The sequence below is a fragment of the Rhinopithecus roxellana genome, chromosome 1 (assembly GCF_007565055.1).
Source record: "Rhinopithecus roxellana isolate Shanxi Qingling chromosome 1, ASM756505v1, whole genome shotgun sequence".
Taxonomy (NCBI): Eukaryota; Metazoa; Chordata; class Mammalia; order Primates; family Cercopithecidae; genus Rhinopithecus; species Rhinopithecus roxellana.
In genome coordinates, this window is record NC_044549.1 from 192,171,306 (window position 1) to 192,186,873 (window position 15,568).

The 15,568-nt window shown below is 44.8% G+C and overlaps 1 protein-coding gene across 3 annotated transcripts in view; it reads right to left on the reverse strand.

Moving 5' to 3' along the window:
- The window catches only part of SCN10A (sodium voltage-gated channel alpha subunit 10), a 98,441-nt gene that overhangs the window by 22,735 nt on the left and 60,138 nt on the right, over positions 1-15,568 (reverse strand). For 2 of the 3 annotated variants that reach the window (XM_010371499.1, XM_010371497.1), the window contains 5 exons: positions 8,602-8,961; positions 6,667-7,113; positions 5,204-5,344; positions 3,454-3,577; positions 2,252-2,406 (listed from right to left, as the gene is read on the reverse strand). In XM_010371499.1, the coding sequence (XP_010369801.1) occupies positions 2,252-2,406; positions 3,454-3,577; positions 5,204-5,344; positions 6,667-7,113; positions 8,602-8,961 (1,227 nt within the window). The remainder of the gene's footprint in view (positions 1-2,251; positions 2,407-3,453; positions 3,578-5,203; positions 5,345-6,666; positions 7,114-8,601; positions 8,962-15,568) is intronic. The other variant, XM_010371498.1, reaches the window with a different exon arrangement.

Genomic DNA, 15,568 nt, shown 5'->3' on the forward strand with positions numbered 1-15,568 from the left:
CGTCAGCCAGGGACACTGACAGGGGGGTTTACAAGGCTGTCTCCTTTGCCTCAAGGTGGGACAGCTCTGTGGTGCCCTTTGTGCTTCAGCGCTTTCCATGGGATCAGCTGAAGCTGGATTTCAACTGAACCCATATCTTTTCTTAGCTTCTGATTCTGTGTCTAGGACCAGGACTAAGACAGGAGATTATCCAACATCTCTGAGGGAGTACACATAGGGAATATTCAATGTGTATTAGAAGTAAACATAGGGATTGATTGAATAAATTATAAAGGAATATGTTGTAGCCGTTAAATGAGATAATATGAGAATATTTACTGAGAAAATTTACTGAGGTTTTAGCATGCATATATGTGGTTTTATTTTTGTAATATGTGTATATTTTATGCATAAGCAAGATGAGAAGGAGGTATACCAGCATGTTTTCAAAGTGAGCTTCTCTTTGAGTGATGGGGAAATGGATGATTTTTTTTTCTTTACCTTTTTCTATAATTTCCAAGTATTTTTTTGGTACTTTACTTTGTCAGATGAAAATGCATGTTATTTTTAAAAGGTACTCAAAGTGAAAGCCTAAAGAGGGCTAAATTTGGTGCCAGCCTGTTCAGTCCTATGGGGGAGAAGATGGGAGGGAAGGGAGAGCAGCAGGGGGGCGGGCTGGGCTGGAGCAATGTTGCAGGTCTGAGCTTCCTCCTGGGAATGTGGGGGGTGGACTGAGGTGTGAGGAGAAGGGGGTTAGAGAGAGAAGGGAGGGAGCAAGGGAGAGCAGAGAAGTGAAATGAGGAGAGAAGGCCCACAAGCCAATGAGGTAGTGAGGAGAGCACCTGGCCAACAGCACATGTGGTTATTATTTTAATCCAGGAGGACTGGAAGGAAAGGAGCGTAGGTGTGGAGAAAGCACTGCCCAGCCCCCTCTTGCCCCTACAATTTGGCCTCTACACTGTGCTAAGGTCCGTGTGGACAATCACCACCCTGTGCCAGGGCACTGGGCACCTGCAGCTGCTGTCACACCCTCCCCCCTGCACCCAAGATGGCAGACCAGTACCTGCCCCAAAACTCTCTTCTCCCTTGGCTTTGCGTCATTGCCACCCTAGTTTTCCTCCCACCTCTCAGATCCTGCCTTGTCCCACACCTGTGCTCCTCCCTAAGGCTGAGGCCATGCACCGAGCAGTTTTGTCACCCTTCCTGGGCAATCTGGCATTTAGATGGAGGCCCAGACATTTAGTAGGTTGTTTTTAGAGAGTAAATGACACATGAGGCACAAGATGAGTGATAACACTGCAGCCGTGAATCAGAAGAGTGGGGCTGTAGTCCTAGCCCTTCAACAAATTAGCTGCGAACCTGGACTCTATTCTCAGCCCTTCAACTCATTACCTGAAGCCCCTCATGCCTTTGGGCTTCAACTTCCTCATCTAGAAAATGCAAACAACTGAGGATGTTAAGTCTCTTCCTGTGTCTATGTCTACCTTGGTCTATTGGCAGAGTAGTTGAGATTGTATAAGGAGCCTAAGCCACAGTACAGAGAGAACCTTCCTTCTTTGCTCTACAAAGCCCAGTATTCAGCCAGGGCCTTAGAGATGTGTCCCAACTCTGAATCTCTGTTCCCATAAGGTCTCGTTATTCAAAGCATGGGTCACTGAGGGCAGCGCAAGCATCACTTGGGAGCTTGGAAATGCAAATTCTCAGGCCCTGCCACAGATCTATGGAATGAGAATCTGCATTTGAACAAGCTCCTGGGAGATTAAATTTTGAGAAATGCTATTGTAATGATTTTCTGTGAGCTTTAAAGGAGTAATTAGTAGCATTTGAAAGTGGTTTGATAAGGAAATATAGTCCTTTTTGTACTGTAGGCCTTCAGAGAAGGCCGTGGGTTGGGGAGGTCAGAGGGTAAGAAGCCAGGGGCTTTGGGATTAAGTAAGGGAAAAGCTGGGTTTTGCTACTGACGATTTGGGTGACCTTGGACAAGTCTTAAACATTTTGAGTGTCAGTTTCCCCATCTATACAGTGGGATGCATACACTCACTCAAATGCTTGCAGTCAGGTGTGGCAGGCCATGGCATGGGCACCTTGAACACCTCCCATGCCCTGCTGCTAAGAGGGACCCTCACCCTGGGCTGCAGCTCTCCTTCTAGTGACAGGCTGGGGACTTTTAGCTCAGTAGTCAGGAGAACCCACCAATGCAGCTCCAGGGCCTTTGGATTGTAGGAGATTCCTATCTGGAGGATTTGGAGGCAGGGACTGTGCCTCCCCTTACCAGAGATCCACTGCTGAGTAGGATCATGAAGATGATGAAGCTCTCAAACCAGCTGTGCTCCACAATACGGTAGCAAGTCTTGCGCACCTGCCAGCCCATGTCCCATGGACTCTTGGTGGTATCCACTTTGCAGCAGGGACAGTGGCGAATGCATCCTGTGAGGAGAGGTGACTGATGGTGGGTGATGGCCACTGGGCAAAGGGGATAATTTCTGCTCCTGCTGCAGAGAAACCTTTCTGCTAGGAAACCCACTTGTCATCCCCTTGGAAAAGAATTATTTCCTGGAATATGGGAGAAGAGGGGTCCCTTCCAGGCAGTCCCACAATCCAGACCTGCAGGTGTTCCTCTCCATCATCAGTCTTGCCCACTCTGATATTTTTCCTAGCCATATCCTTCTTACAGATGACACCAGTGGTCCCTATTCTTCTGCCCACCAATACCTAGAAAACAGACAAGCTACAGGATATGAGCCTCGGGGTGCCTGACGGGGATATGCTCCGAGCCCAAGCTGAACTGAGGGCCACAGCATGGCTGGGATGGGGATTAGGTCCAGTCCAGCCCAACCCAGCCCAGGGTCAAATACAACTATTAATAGAAACTCAAGTGTTTAAAACATTTTTTCTATGTGTTTTTAGAAAGCATTGAGGCCACAATTCCCTTCATAGAATGGACTCTTGATTCATTCATTGCACAAATGTTTATTGAGGATGTAATGTGTCTCACTGTTCTAAACACTGAGAAGAAAGATGACTAAGACACTGGTTCTGCTTTTGAGAGCTAAACAAAAGATTGAGGGAAGCAGATACATCATGGCCCTCTTCTGGGTCCTTCATCATCCAAATCAAGAGTTTTCAGTGGTGTTTATGGTGGTGACTACCTTTCCCCCTTTCAACTCAAGAGGTCTGGTTTAGAACTGAGGGAGGGGTTTTTGAGGGTAACGCGGAAGGCCCACATCTCAACGTGGTGTCTGATAGTGCATGAGATGCAGATACCATGGCCAGGCTGCTGCCCGCTGGGGCATGTGTGTCTGATGCTGGTGCCCTCAGGCCTGGGAGTGAGGCAGCAAGTGGGCATAGCTTGTTTGTCTTCTGTGGAAACCAGGCCAGGGCCCTGGACCCAGAGGTGCCCAGGTGAGTGTTTGCTCAACTGGATTCTGGCCCTAATTAACGTCAGTGTGAGGGGGCCTGTGGCTGTCCCTTTACCTTCTGTGAAGCAGTCATCTGGCTCTTCTAGGTCATCCGCCAGCTCAGGGATCTTCCTCAGGATCTCCTCAGGATCTGGGCAGTCCACTGTGCTGCCCTCAGAGGAACTTGTGTCGTCCACTCCCTGCAGGGGAGAAGCCCAGGGCAGTGAACTCGTCTCTCCGCGGGGCCTGGGGAATTGCACGCGGTCACTGCAGGTTCAACTGCACCCGTGTTTGGTGCCTTGCCAGCTGAGCCCTGGAACACTGCTGTTCTCCCTGGAGCCCCAGAGGCTTAGCTGTGTGAGACTGTAAACCTTTGGGTCCCTGATGGAGTGCTGGCAATGGCCCGAGACACCGTAATTACACCCATAACGACTCTCAGCGTTCACTGGGCTTGAATATTTAATCATGGAGTGATGCTGCAGGGGCCTGCTGCCCTCCTGGCAGCTCTAGCCCTATAATGTCTCCAGATGAATTCAATTAGGAGTTGAAGCTGCTCTCATATTAGTAAACCTGATAGCTTGGCTAATGGACCCAAATGGCGGGGCGGGTCCCCATCTGTCGCTGTCAGGCCCCTCCTGCCTAGCCAGGGTCATGGACAAGAAAACAAAAACAAAAAACCAACACCCAGAAGTCGTGTACTAAAGACATTGAGTAGGGACAACTAACTAGGGGTGTCCTTGGAACATTTGGGAAGAAGCATGACATCCACGTGCACAATGTGACAGCCCTCACCCAGTGGGAACCAAGCGGCTTCTGTTCACCCACAGCCCCCAAATGCCATCTCAGCCCTCCCTCTTATCTTACCCTGCTGTGGTCAGCCTTGCCTAGGGCACACAGCCAGTGGCTGACATTCTTCAAGCTGAAGGGCTTGATAACTTTGGGGATGAATTATGTCTTCCTTATCTCTGTTGCACCCAGTGCCTGTCACATAGTCAGCACTCAGCAGCTAGGTGTCAAATTGAATTCTTGAATTGAAGGCAGTGTTATTAAAGATGCTAAACTTTCATAGACGCCTCTTTCCCTATAGCTTGTTTCCTTCAAGATTTATGAGTGAAACCACAACATTTATTTTTACCTTGTATAAGGCAATCCTAAACCTCAGACCTTCCAGCTCAGTCTCTGCGAGGCTGTCACTTCACTACTCACCTATAGAGAGCCTCTCCCCAGCCCCAGGCTGTTTTTGTCTAAAGAAAATGACGTGGACAAAAGCAAGCAGGGGAGAATCACAAGGGAAAACTTCCTCATTTGTGAGCACCTCCGACTCTTACTTGCTGGCTCTGAAAGACATTTGACTTTCTTTGTGCATTGTCTTTTGTTTCCTTTATTCTTGGCTGCCGTTTTCTGGGCGCTTATTTTGTCTCGGGCAGGAGCTAAACATTTGACAAGAGCATATCATTTAAGCCTCAAAATAATCCTACCAAGTAGGCATTACCATGCAGTTTCACAGATGAAGAAACGGAGGCTCAGAGAGGTTTAGGAACCGATCTTAGGTCCCACAGCTTGCAGAGTCTCACTCTTTCTTTGTTTCCCTACAGCCACCCTAGAGTGAGATACCATTGCGGCAATGGTATATGATGAAAGTTGAAATTGTGCGGATTAGCCGGAGGTTGGGAGGGACTTCAAAAATTCCCAGGATGAGAAATGAGGTTATGTGGTTGAACGCAGTCTGGAATACCTCGCCCTCACCCCCACCCTCCAGCCTCTACCAGCCCACTGGTCAGTGTCTGGCTGGCTGTCCAATCTCTCCAGGAAGCTCACATACCTACCTCTGCAGGGGCCTGAGGAACAGACTCATCTTTCCATGTCTCACCCAGGTATGGAGCCAGGTCCTCAGAAGATGTTCCAGTGCCTGGGCTCCTGGGTGTCAGGTGGTCCTCACACCTCTCAACTTGCTGCAGCTGCTCCTGCTAGTGAGAAAGGGTCCCAGCTGCGTGCCTGGCCCCACCTTTAGATGACCAGTTCTAAATCTGAAGGGATCTTGCACATCGCAGGCTGCCAGAGCCAAGGGTTTCATATATGCAACTCACGTACACACATATACATACATACACGGTGTGAAGTGAGCATGAAGACTATAGCTAGATAGGCCTGTGTTTTATCCTTGGGCTCCATTAATTATAAGATGTGTGACCTTAGGCAAATTGTTTAACCTCTCTAATCTTTGTTTTTCCCATCTTCAAAATTCAAAAGGCTAGATCTGCATCATTCAGCTGTTTTGATGACTAAATATGTTAGTGCTTGTAGAACACTTTGCATGAAGTGTTTGGCTCAGTAGATGTTAGCCATGACAATTGTTATTTGTCCAGAGGTCAAAATTATAGGGAACTTGGCCATCTGGAGCTCCCTAAGAGCCCCCAAAGTAACTGAAAATGCTTCTGAGTGGCAGACAGCTGTTACAGAGTTCATGTCCTTTACTCTGGGGATGGTGATGCCCTGCCCTCTGCTGTCACCCAGACAAAGGCATGTAAAATATGGCAGCTGATAACAGCAGCTGCTGGAACACAAGTGACGACTGCAGGGAAGAAGGCTATGGGAAAGCTACAGACTCAAAGCACAACTTTTCTGGACCACTTAGTGACCTGACCAGCAGCTCTGCATGTTCCTGAGGCCCCACAGGGATCCCTGCCTTCCCACGTTGGGCAGAGGTGAATGTCCTGAGTTGCTGAGAAGAGGTTAGCGAGGGTTGATACACCAGCTTAAGGTAGTAAGGAATAGTGCCAAGTATTTAAAAATACATATTATCAAATGGCTTAAATGTGCTTTAAATTTGTTGGTGCCAAAAGGAGTGTGTCATTTCCCTATTATATCACTTGTGGGGAAAAGCTGGCTAAATGAGTCACATAAGAATCAGGACTTCTGAGGATGCTGGTGAAGATTAGATGAGCCTTGCTCTTGGACAACATCCTGTTCTTAGAGAAATCTCATTAGCGTCTCATGCACAGAGCCTGGGTTGGGCAGAGTGCATGGGACAGCTGTGTGAAAGACAATCCCCAAGCACCTCAAGGTGGCCTGTTGCTCACCTGCTGCCCCCCACTCCCTGTTTGCCTGCCTGGGGAATTCTGACTTTTTCTTTCAGGCCCTGCTCAAATGCCACTTCCTCTGGAAAGCTTGGCATGGATTAAATTTCTTTATGTCAAGGTCTCCTCTGCATTTCCCTTTTGCCCTTTGTCACTCAAGCCCTGAGGCCCCTCCCTACTGCCTGTGGCTGTCCCATGGGGATAACTCTTACCTGTCCTTTGGGGATCACTTCTTGTTGGGCGCTCTGAGCATCTTCCTCACCATCATCCTCCAAGTCATCAAGATCAGATTCGCCCTCAGCAATGGGTACAGAGACCCACACAGTAGGATTAGCGATGAAGTCACTGTGCTCATCCCTGGGGCCTCTGGGAGCTTGGAGCCCTCCAGAGCTCCCCCTGGCAGTGTTGGCAGCAATGTGGTTCTCAGCTTTGGAGCTGGAGAGTGGGAGTTTCACAACCAGCTCGGGCTCTGCCTTGGGCCGGGGGAATGGGCAGGGCCTGCTGAAGAAGCTGCAAAGAGCCTGCTTGGTACGATGGCCAAAGACCTGGATCCGTGCCAGGGCCACCTGCAGGTTGTTCACCTCCCCGTCGTCCTCCGGGGCTGTGAGGTTGTCAGCACTGAAAGAGTTTAATAGCAGGGCGATGAACAGGTTAAGCACCTGAAGAGAGGGAATGGAAGGGAAGATTGATCAATCTCTAAGCTGAGCCCCACATTGGCCTACTGGGTTAGCAGCTGGCTGGCAGGAAGCCATGGCCTGGGCCTCTTCCTGCCCACCTGGGATCTTTCTCTTTTAGGGGAATGGACATTCTGAGAGCAGTTGAGGGAAGGTTTGGGGATGTCCCGGAGTGACCTGCCTCCGTGGACGAGGCGTGGAAGCATATTTTTTGCCATAAAGGAGGAGCCTCCTGCTGAGCAAAGGGACATTTAGGGACAATAGAGAGAAGGCACTGGCCCTTCCTGCGACCACCCTCATGTGCCAAAGCCCTGGGTTCTCTTCCCAACTCTGGAATCCTGGGCACATCTTGCTGCTTCCTGTTCTTCACTTGAGAGCAGGTGAAGAGTGGTTGTGAAGACAAAATGATACGAGAAATGTAAAAGTGCTCAGAGGGGTAAACTTCCTGTCTGAGGGTGAGGGGCATCTGTGGCTCTGCAGAGATGGTGGGCTCAGCCCGGAAGAACAGAGCTTCTGGGATGCAGGCAGAGGCATCTCTGGCTCAGAAGCCAGGGTGGAAAAGACTAAAGAGTCTGGATTTGTTGTTGCTTCCCTTCTCTTGGTTTAGCTTTCTTCTGCCTATAAAACTCTCATGAGGAAAGAACCCAAGTTGGTTGATGTCCAGGGCGATAAGAAAGGGGCTTCTGGAAGACTGCATCATCCCACACAACCAGCCAGTCCCAGGAGGGCAAGGACCCCCCATGACCAGAGTGAGTGGAGACAAGCTGAGGGCAGGGGGCCAGGCTGGGGCAGAGAAGGGGTACTGGGGCTCATTGGCAAGTAAGTCTCCAGAGGGGCTTCCTCCAAACATGGAGTAGATTTTGTTATTATCTCTATGGCCTTGGATGTTGTCTGTGACCCATTGTGCCCCCTCCCTGCAGCCTCTCCCTCTGCTCCTAGCTAGGACCTGTGCAGCTTGGAGAAATCAGTCAGCTCTTACTTCCCTGAATAAAAATGGTTTCTGAGCCCCCTTAGAGTGGGGAAGCACATTTTTCCTTTAACAGCTAATAGCCACCATTTATTGAGTTCCTGCCTCAGCCCAGACATTGCATTAGGCAATTTGCATATGTCATCTCTTGTCATTTAATTCTCCCAGTAAACCCAGGAGTAAGCACTATTTTCTTGATTTTAAGGAAATTAGAGCTTGAGAAGATTAAGTCTCTTGCCTGGGGTCACCCACCTAGTAAATGGTGGAGCTGGGATTCTACACCAGGTCTCTCTTTTTTAATCATATGTTATCATTCCTGCAAGTCAGGCTGCCTCCCAAGGCACACTTTTTGTAATGAATCCCAGATGAATTTGAAAAGTTTGAAGACTTTTCAACCAGAGAAGTACAATCTGGGCATAAAAATGCAGATCAAAGCTTTTTCAGATAATCCAGAAGCCTCCTCTTTTCCCCAGGAGACAGTGCCCTCAGCAGGGCTCACCACTCACCACCAGGTTCCCCAGCACCATCACCGTCAAGAAAAGGATGAGGCATATGGATTTCTGGCCGACTTCCATGCAGGCCCACATGTTCTCAATCCACTCTCCACAGAGGATACGGAAGACAATGAGGAAAGAGTGGAAGAAGTCGTGCATGTGCCAGCGGGGCCAGTCTTCATGGGGCGCAGAGATATTTTTTCGGTTATTACGGTAGTTTTCCCCTAGGAGCTGCTTGCCAACCAGAGCAAAGACAAAGACAATGATGGCCAGGATGATGGTGAGGTTCCCCAGTGCCCCCACCGAGTTTCCAATGATCTTGATGAGTGTGTTTAAGGTGGGCCAGGACTTGGCCAGCTTGAAGACGCGCAGCTGCAGAGAAACAGAGACTGTCAGGTTTTGGTAGCTGTGCTCATTACCTTTCATCTAAAGTTTTGGCTGGAAATTAAAGATCTGGGAAAAACACAAGGCCTCTCATTCCATTAAACCAGGGCATTTTCTGGAAGCTGCTTTCAGAGACCTTTCTTCCTATGCTATAAATTACTCAAAAATATGACCAGCCTTCTATGGTTCCTAACTATCAATGTGTTTCATTGACTGTGGCTGAGTCAGGGTCTTGTACTGGGGTGGTGGCCTTGTGATCTGTACTCTGTTCTATAGCCACAGGCCTGATCCCTCCTGAATATGGGCCTCTTCTGTGGAGGTGGGGTGGGTGTGATGGGGCTCACAAATAAATGAGAACAAGCTTATTTTGACCTGAAGAGAGACCAGCCTCCTTCGGGTAGGGGATGACCCACTGCATTCAATAGGTATTGGCAAAACATCTCTTAGGGCATTTCTCATCTTGGGGAAGTGGACAACATCTGTTGCTCCCACCAGCTTTGAAACTGCAAATGTTTATGATTTCACGGACTCAGCATTCATATGTTCATTTAATTGACCAACGAACCCGCCCCCCAGAGCACCAGTCATGCAGGTGCATGGCACTGTGCTAGCCTGTGAGGTATATGAAGAGAGGTGTGTGGGCTCTTGCTCTCATGGAACTAATTGTTTAGTTACTGAGAAAAGATGAAGTCTCAGAAAGTCTTCATTGTAAACTCAAATATGCTAAGTCCCACAGACAGCAAAAGCATCAAGCATAAAAATGTATAAATGTTTTAAAATATATTTGTATGATTCTCTAATTTGTTCAGAAAAAAACATCTGCGATCAACAGTCAGTCTGTCAGTCTGTCAGTCAAGGTGTGTTTATGGAGCACCTACTAGGAGCCAGGCTGTGGCTTAGGTGCTAGGATGCAATGCTGAACAGAACAGTGGAGCAACAATTTTATCACTCATATCAGTGAGTAAATCTCATGGGAGGAGGTTTAATCCTCTTACACAGTAAGTACTGTATACACCTCTTTATGTGATAGGGGAGAGAGGGTCCACATTCACCTTAGACCTAATCTGGAAATTACTCTCCTCATGTGGGAAGCGGAGCTTAAAATAACAACTCTGTGGACTGGTCACAGAGGAAGCTGATAAACACAAATAAAAATTGAGCATTAGTGACTAGTATGGGCAGCAGGAAACGTAGTCCATGGCCTGCCAAAAGTTGTGAGCCTAGCAGGAATTTCTCCCCGTTTTAAGACAAGATCCCAAAGAGCTTTACCCTTCATGTAAGGATGAACCATAAACAAGCCCAGGAGAATGCAAGGAAAATGGAATGGCTGGTGCTAGGTACCAGCTACAGGAGGAAAATTGACTCTGAGGATTTGGAACAACAAAGTGGTGCTCATATAGGATTTTAGCTAGAATTCACACTACCTAGGTATTTTAAGTTGAGAATTTAATTTAGAGCAATTCTACAAAGTGTTCTGCAGGATTAAATGCAAGTACTCTCGAAGAACCTGCCTTCATCCCAGGTTTCATAGTATTCCCTCAAAAATTGTTTAAGAGTTGCAGTAAAAAAAACAAACAAAAACAGAAGGAATGAGTCACCAGGAGTGAATGAGATCCAGGAGAAACCACAGATGTGGAAACAGTCATTCCATTTCTTCAGATGATATAATTATTAGTCAGAGATAATAGTATAATTAGGAATAATATGTTAAAGAAATAAAATAATAATTTGAAACAATGTGTAGAGAATAAAAAAACTATAGATGACAAGTTGTGAAAAACAAATACACTCTTAGCAATGAAAAGTATAATACTTAAAATTAAAAATACTATGAAGAAAGTTTGCATCAGATTTGACACAGTTTGGGAGAGAATTAGCGAACTGAGGATATGTCAGAATAAATTATTCAGAATGTAACCCAGAGAGACGTAAGACGAAAAATATCAAAATAGTGTAAGAGACACAGAGGATAGAATGAGATAGTTTAATATCTAGCTAACCAAAGTCCAGAAGGAGAAAAAATAGAATGGAGTGGAGGCTATAATTGTCCACATAATGTCTGGGAACTTTCCAGAATTGAAGAAAATTACAAATCTAAAGATTCAAGAAGTCAATGAATCTTAAGCATTATCAATGAAAAGAAATCCACACCTAGACATCTTACAGTGAAATTGCAGAACACCAAAGACGGAGAGAAGATTTAAAAAGCATCCAGAAAGAAAGGAATAACAGTTAAATTGAAAGGTGACTGCTCATTAGCAACAATGGAGGCTAACTGTTGAAATAGTATCTTCACTGAAGGAAGATAAAATAAGTATCAACTAGAATTTTACATTCATAAGAAATGTCTCTCAAAGACAGGGACAAACTGAAGAGCAAATTTCAGATAAACAGAGAGGTTATTGCCAGAAGGCACTTACTAAAAGAAATTCTAAAGGAGGTACTTCAGGTAGATAGAAACTGATCCCAGAAGTAACATGTAATGTGTAATATACAAGAATGCGAAACTGTACCCCAAAGGGTTAAATAAATCAATAACTAAATTTTTAGGCTTACAGGATACCAAATAAGAAACTACTCACTGAAAATCTGAAACTCAAACTGTGTTCCAAAGAGTAAGAAATCAGTAACTTACAAAAATTCTTGCGTTTTTAGGACAGCAGATAGGTAAAGAAACAACTTGCTGTGACACTGAAACCCCCTCCTCTTGTCAGATGAAGAAAAACGTGGCTGAAATCAGTTGGAACCATGGCTGACAGAATGAGCTTACTGATGTCATGGACTGAATTTCCACTTCATATTGGATACTAACTCCCCCAAGATTTGCATATGCAACCCACGAGTTAGCATGAAGAGATAACTGTGCAGGCCCAGGGACTCTCCAAACCTCCCCTTTCCTTCCACCAATCACCTGCAAATCTCGGTATCCACTCACTAAACATTTTCTAATAAAAACACTGCCTTGAAGACAGCGCAGGGGGGAGACAGATCTGAGGCTTGACCTCCTGTCTTCTTGCCAGCCAGCTTGCAATATTAAGCTTTTCTTTTCTCAAAAACCTGGTGTCATAGTCTTGGCTTCCAACGTAATAGTATTGGTTTCTAGTGCACTGGGCAGCGAGCCCCCACTGGCTCTATAACAAAGGTATAAAGAGCAAGAAAGTGCTAAGTATGAGAGTGAATCTAAATAAACATTGAGTAGACACAACAGCAATGTCTTGTGAGATGTGGAAGAGACTGGTCATATGGTCTCCATTCACTTTTGTGCTCCCAGACACAACAGAAAACTGTTTTCCAGTTTTGCTTGCAAATAGTTGGGGTCACATTAGTGGGCTCTGTCTGGTGGAATGGAGATGGAGACAGAAGTAATATACATGGCTTTTAGGCATAGCCTTAAACCCCCTGCACTTTTTCTTTCCCTTTCATGTTCACCATAAAGGTCACTAATTGAAGATGGTGACATCATAATATGGGATAATCCTAGATCCTCGAGTCGCTACTTGAAGTAGACACTCCCAGGAGAGCTTCCCAACAAGCACTGAATGTGCTGTAAGACATATATCTCTATTATGTTAACTCACAGATTTAGAGGGTATCACTGCAATTAGCTGTACTTATCTTGAGTAATGGAGAAATTGGTTCATTGAAAAAAGGTATTGCCTTTTCAAAAGCATCAATCTGTGGCACTGGCTTAATGATCATGTGGTGGACAACAAGGAAGCTGATGGGAGAAGGCTTGGAAAGTCAATCTATGCTATTCAGTGACAAAATATTGCCTGCAAAAATTTTGAGGCAGATCATGAGCCTCATGAACCGGCAACCCTAGGGGAAGGGTTTATTAAAGCTTAGTATTGTGGGTCAGTTGTAACTGGCTATGTTGGTCAAGACAGTACAAGAAAGAGATTAGCTCAGGAAAGATTTAGCTGGTTTATAAGAAATAAAAGGAAATATAATCCAGAAATTTAGAGCCTTGACAATTTAGGGAACTATACTGCTTCTAGATTCCAGGCAGTGAGCAATGGGATTAAGTCTTCCAATGTTGAAGACTAGTTAAATTTTCCAATTAAATGAAACAAGTCTTAACAAAACGTGTAGTAATGGTGTAGCCACCATTTCTCATGCAAGAGAAAGGCATGTGGAAAGGAGAGCAAAGAAATAAAGAACAATTGAGAACTTGGTCAAAGAAAGCATTTTGTGTGGCAAATGAGAGGTCTGAAGCCATCTAAGTTTTTGAAGTAATGGTATTGTGAAATAAACCATAATCCCTGACTGAAAAAGCCTTTCACTATTTAAACCTTAAAACAAACCTTGGTGTTCCATTTTTCCACAAGCAGGAGGCAAACTCTGAAGGTTATACTGGCCTCCTTCAGGCATGGCAAAGTCACTTCTTGGAGTCCCATCTAGAGCTGTCTGGCTTGCATTAGGCTATGATATGAGTGAGAAATAAACCTTTATTGGGGTAAGGTACTCAGTTTTAGGGAATGTCTGTATAATAGCTTTATTTTTCACTGATTAATAAAACTTTTTATAAACAAGATAAAATTAAAATACTTATCATTATAATAAATTGGGGAAGGGTATCTGGAATGAAAAATTGGGAGGAAGGTTACAGATTTTAGCTAACTTTTGGCTTTGATTAAATGAACTAATGGAGAGTTAATTTATGCTGTAATGTCTGCAGCCTCAACCTCCTGGGCTCAAGTCATCCTCCCACCTCATCCTACCAAATAGCTGAGACTACAGACGTGTGCTATCATGCCCAGCTAATTTTTTACTTTTCTTTTTATTTAAATTTTAATTTAACTAACTAATTAATTTACTTTTGAGACAGTTTTGCTCTTGTTGCCCAGGCTGGAGTGCAATGGTGCGATCTTGGCTCACTGCAACCTCCGCCTCCCAGGTTCAAGCAATTCTCATCCCTCAGCCTCCCAAGTAGCTGGGATCACAGGCATGCGCCACCACACCTGGCTAATTTTGTATTTTTGCTAGAGATGGGACTTCTCCATGTTGGTCAGGCTGGTCTAGAACTCCCGACCTCAGGTGATCCGCCTGTCTGCGCCTCCCAAAATGCTGGGATTACAGGCATTAGCCACTGTACCTGGCCTTCTTTTTATTTTTTTAATGAGATGGAGTCTTACTCTGTTGCCCAAGCTGGAGTGCAGTGGCATGATCTTGGCTAACTGCAACCTCTGCCTCTGGGATTCAAGTAATTCTCATGCCTCACCCTCCTGAATAACTGGGATTACAGGCATGTGCCACCACACCCAGCTAATTTTTGTATTTTTAGTAGAGATGGGGTTTCCTCCTATTGGCCAGGCTGGTCTCCAACTCCTGTCCTCAAGCAATCCTCCCACCTTGGCCTCCCAAAATTCTGGGATTACAGGTGTGAGCCACCCCACTGACCCCCTTGGCTTTAAAAAAAAAAAATTGGCATAACCTTGGAACCTTGATACCAAAACCTGGCAAGGACAATGAAAGTCAGAAAAATTATAGATCAAATATTACTCACTGATATGGATAAAAAAATCTTAAGCAAATTTTTAGCAAACTAAATCTTCCAATGTATTAAAAAACGCATCATGATCAAGCTAGGTTTAAGCTGGGAATGTAAAGTTGATTTAACATTAGAAAATCAATTAATATAATTCACCACTTTAACAGATTAAAGGAGAAAATACATGATTATCTCAATACATGTAGAATAATTGTCCGATGAAGTTAAACATGCATTCATGATAAATATTCTTGATAAAAGAGAATTTCCTAAACCAATAAAGGTTTCTTATCTTTAAAAAAGCCTGCCACAACTGTTACGGGTAGTGAAATATTGAAAGGATTCTCTTTGGGATCAGGAAGTTGACAAAGATGCCTGTTATTAACACTTGTTTTCAACAGCGTACTGGATGTCCTAACTAGCACAGTGATCTAGTAAAAAGAACCTAACGGCATAAGGATTAGAAAAGAAGAAATTAAACTCATTATTTTCACATGATGTGATTGTGTTAGAAAATTTAAAACATTGTATAGATAAATCATTAGAATTAATAAGAGACGTTTCTGGATACAAAAATGTTAAATGTCAAAATGCTAGCCAAAAATGCTAGAAAAGAACATTTAAAAAGATATGCAAGATCCTATGGAGAAAATTGCATAAACATCATGGAAACATCTTTAAACTATATTGAAAGACGGGTATAGAGAGTGTACTATCTTCATAGATCAGAAGATTGCATTTTGTAAAGATTATATGTCTTCCCATATTGACCTATCAATTATAGCAGTCCCTAATGGGAAAAACAGTAACAGCTTTGTGTATGGAGGGGTGTGCAACTTGGCAAGCTAATTCTAAAATGAATATGAAAGTGTGTAGGCCAAGATATTCTTGTAGTAAATTAGGTGGATTACTTGATTTACAGACACAGATATATTTAAAGCTGCCATAATTAAGACTGATATTGGTACCAGGATAGACCAATGGACTAATGGAGCAAATGGAGCAAGGCTTTAAATGACGGGAGGAGAAGCAATGCTATTTTGGGAGAGATGGAAGACAGAATTTTTATTTCTTCCTTTTCCCCTCCTCCCTTCTCTTTTCTTT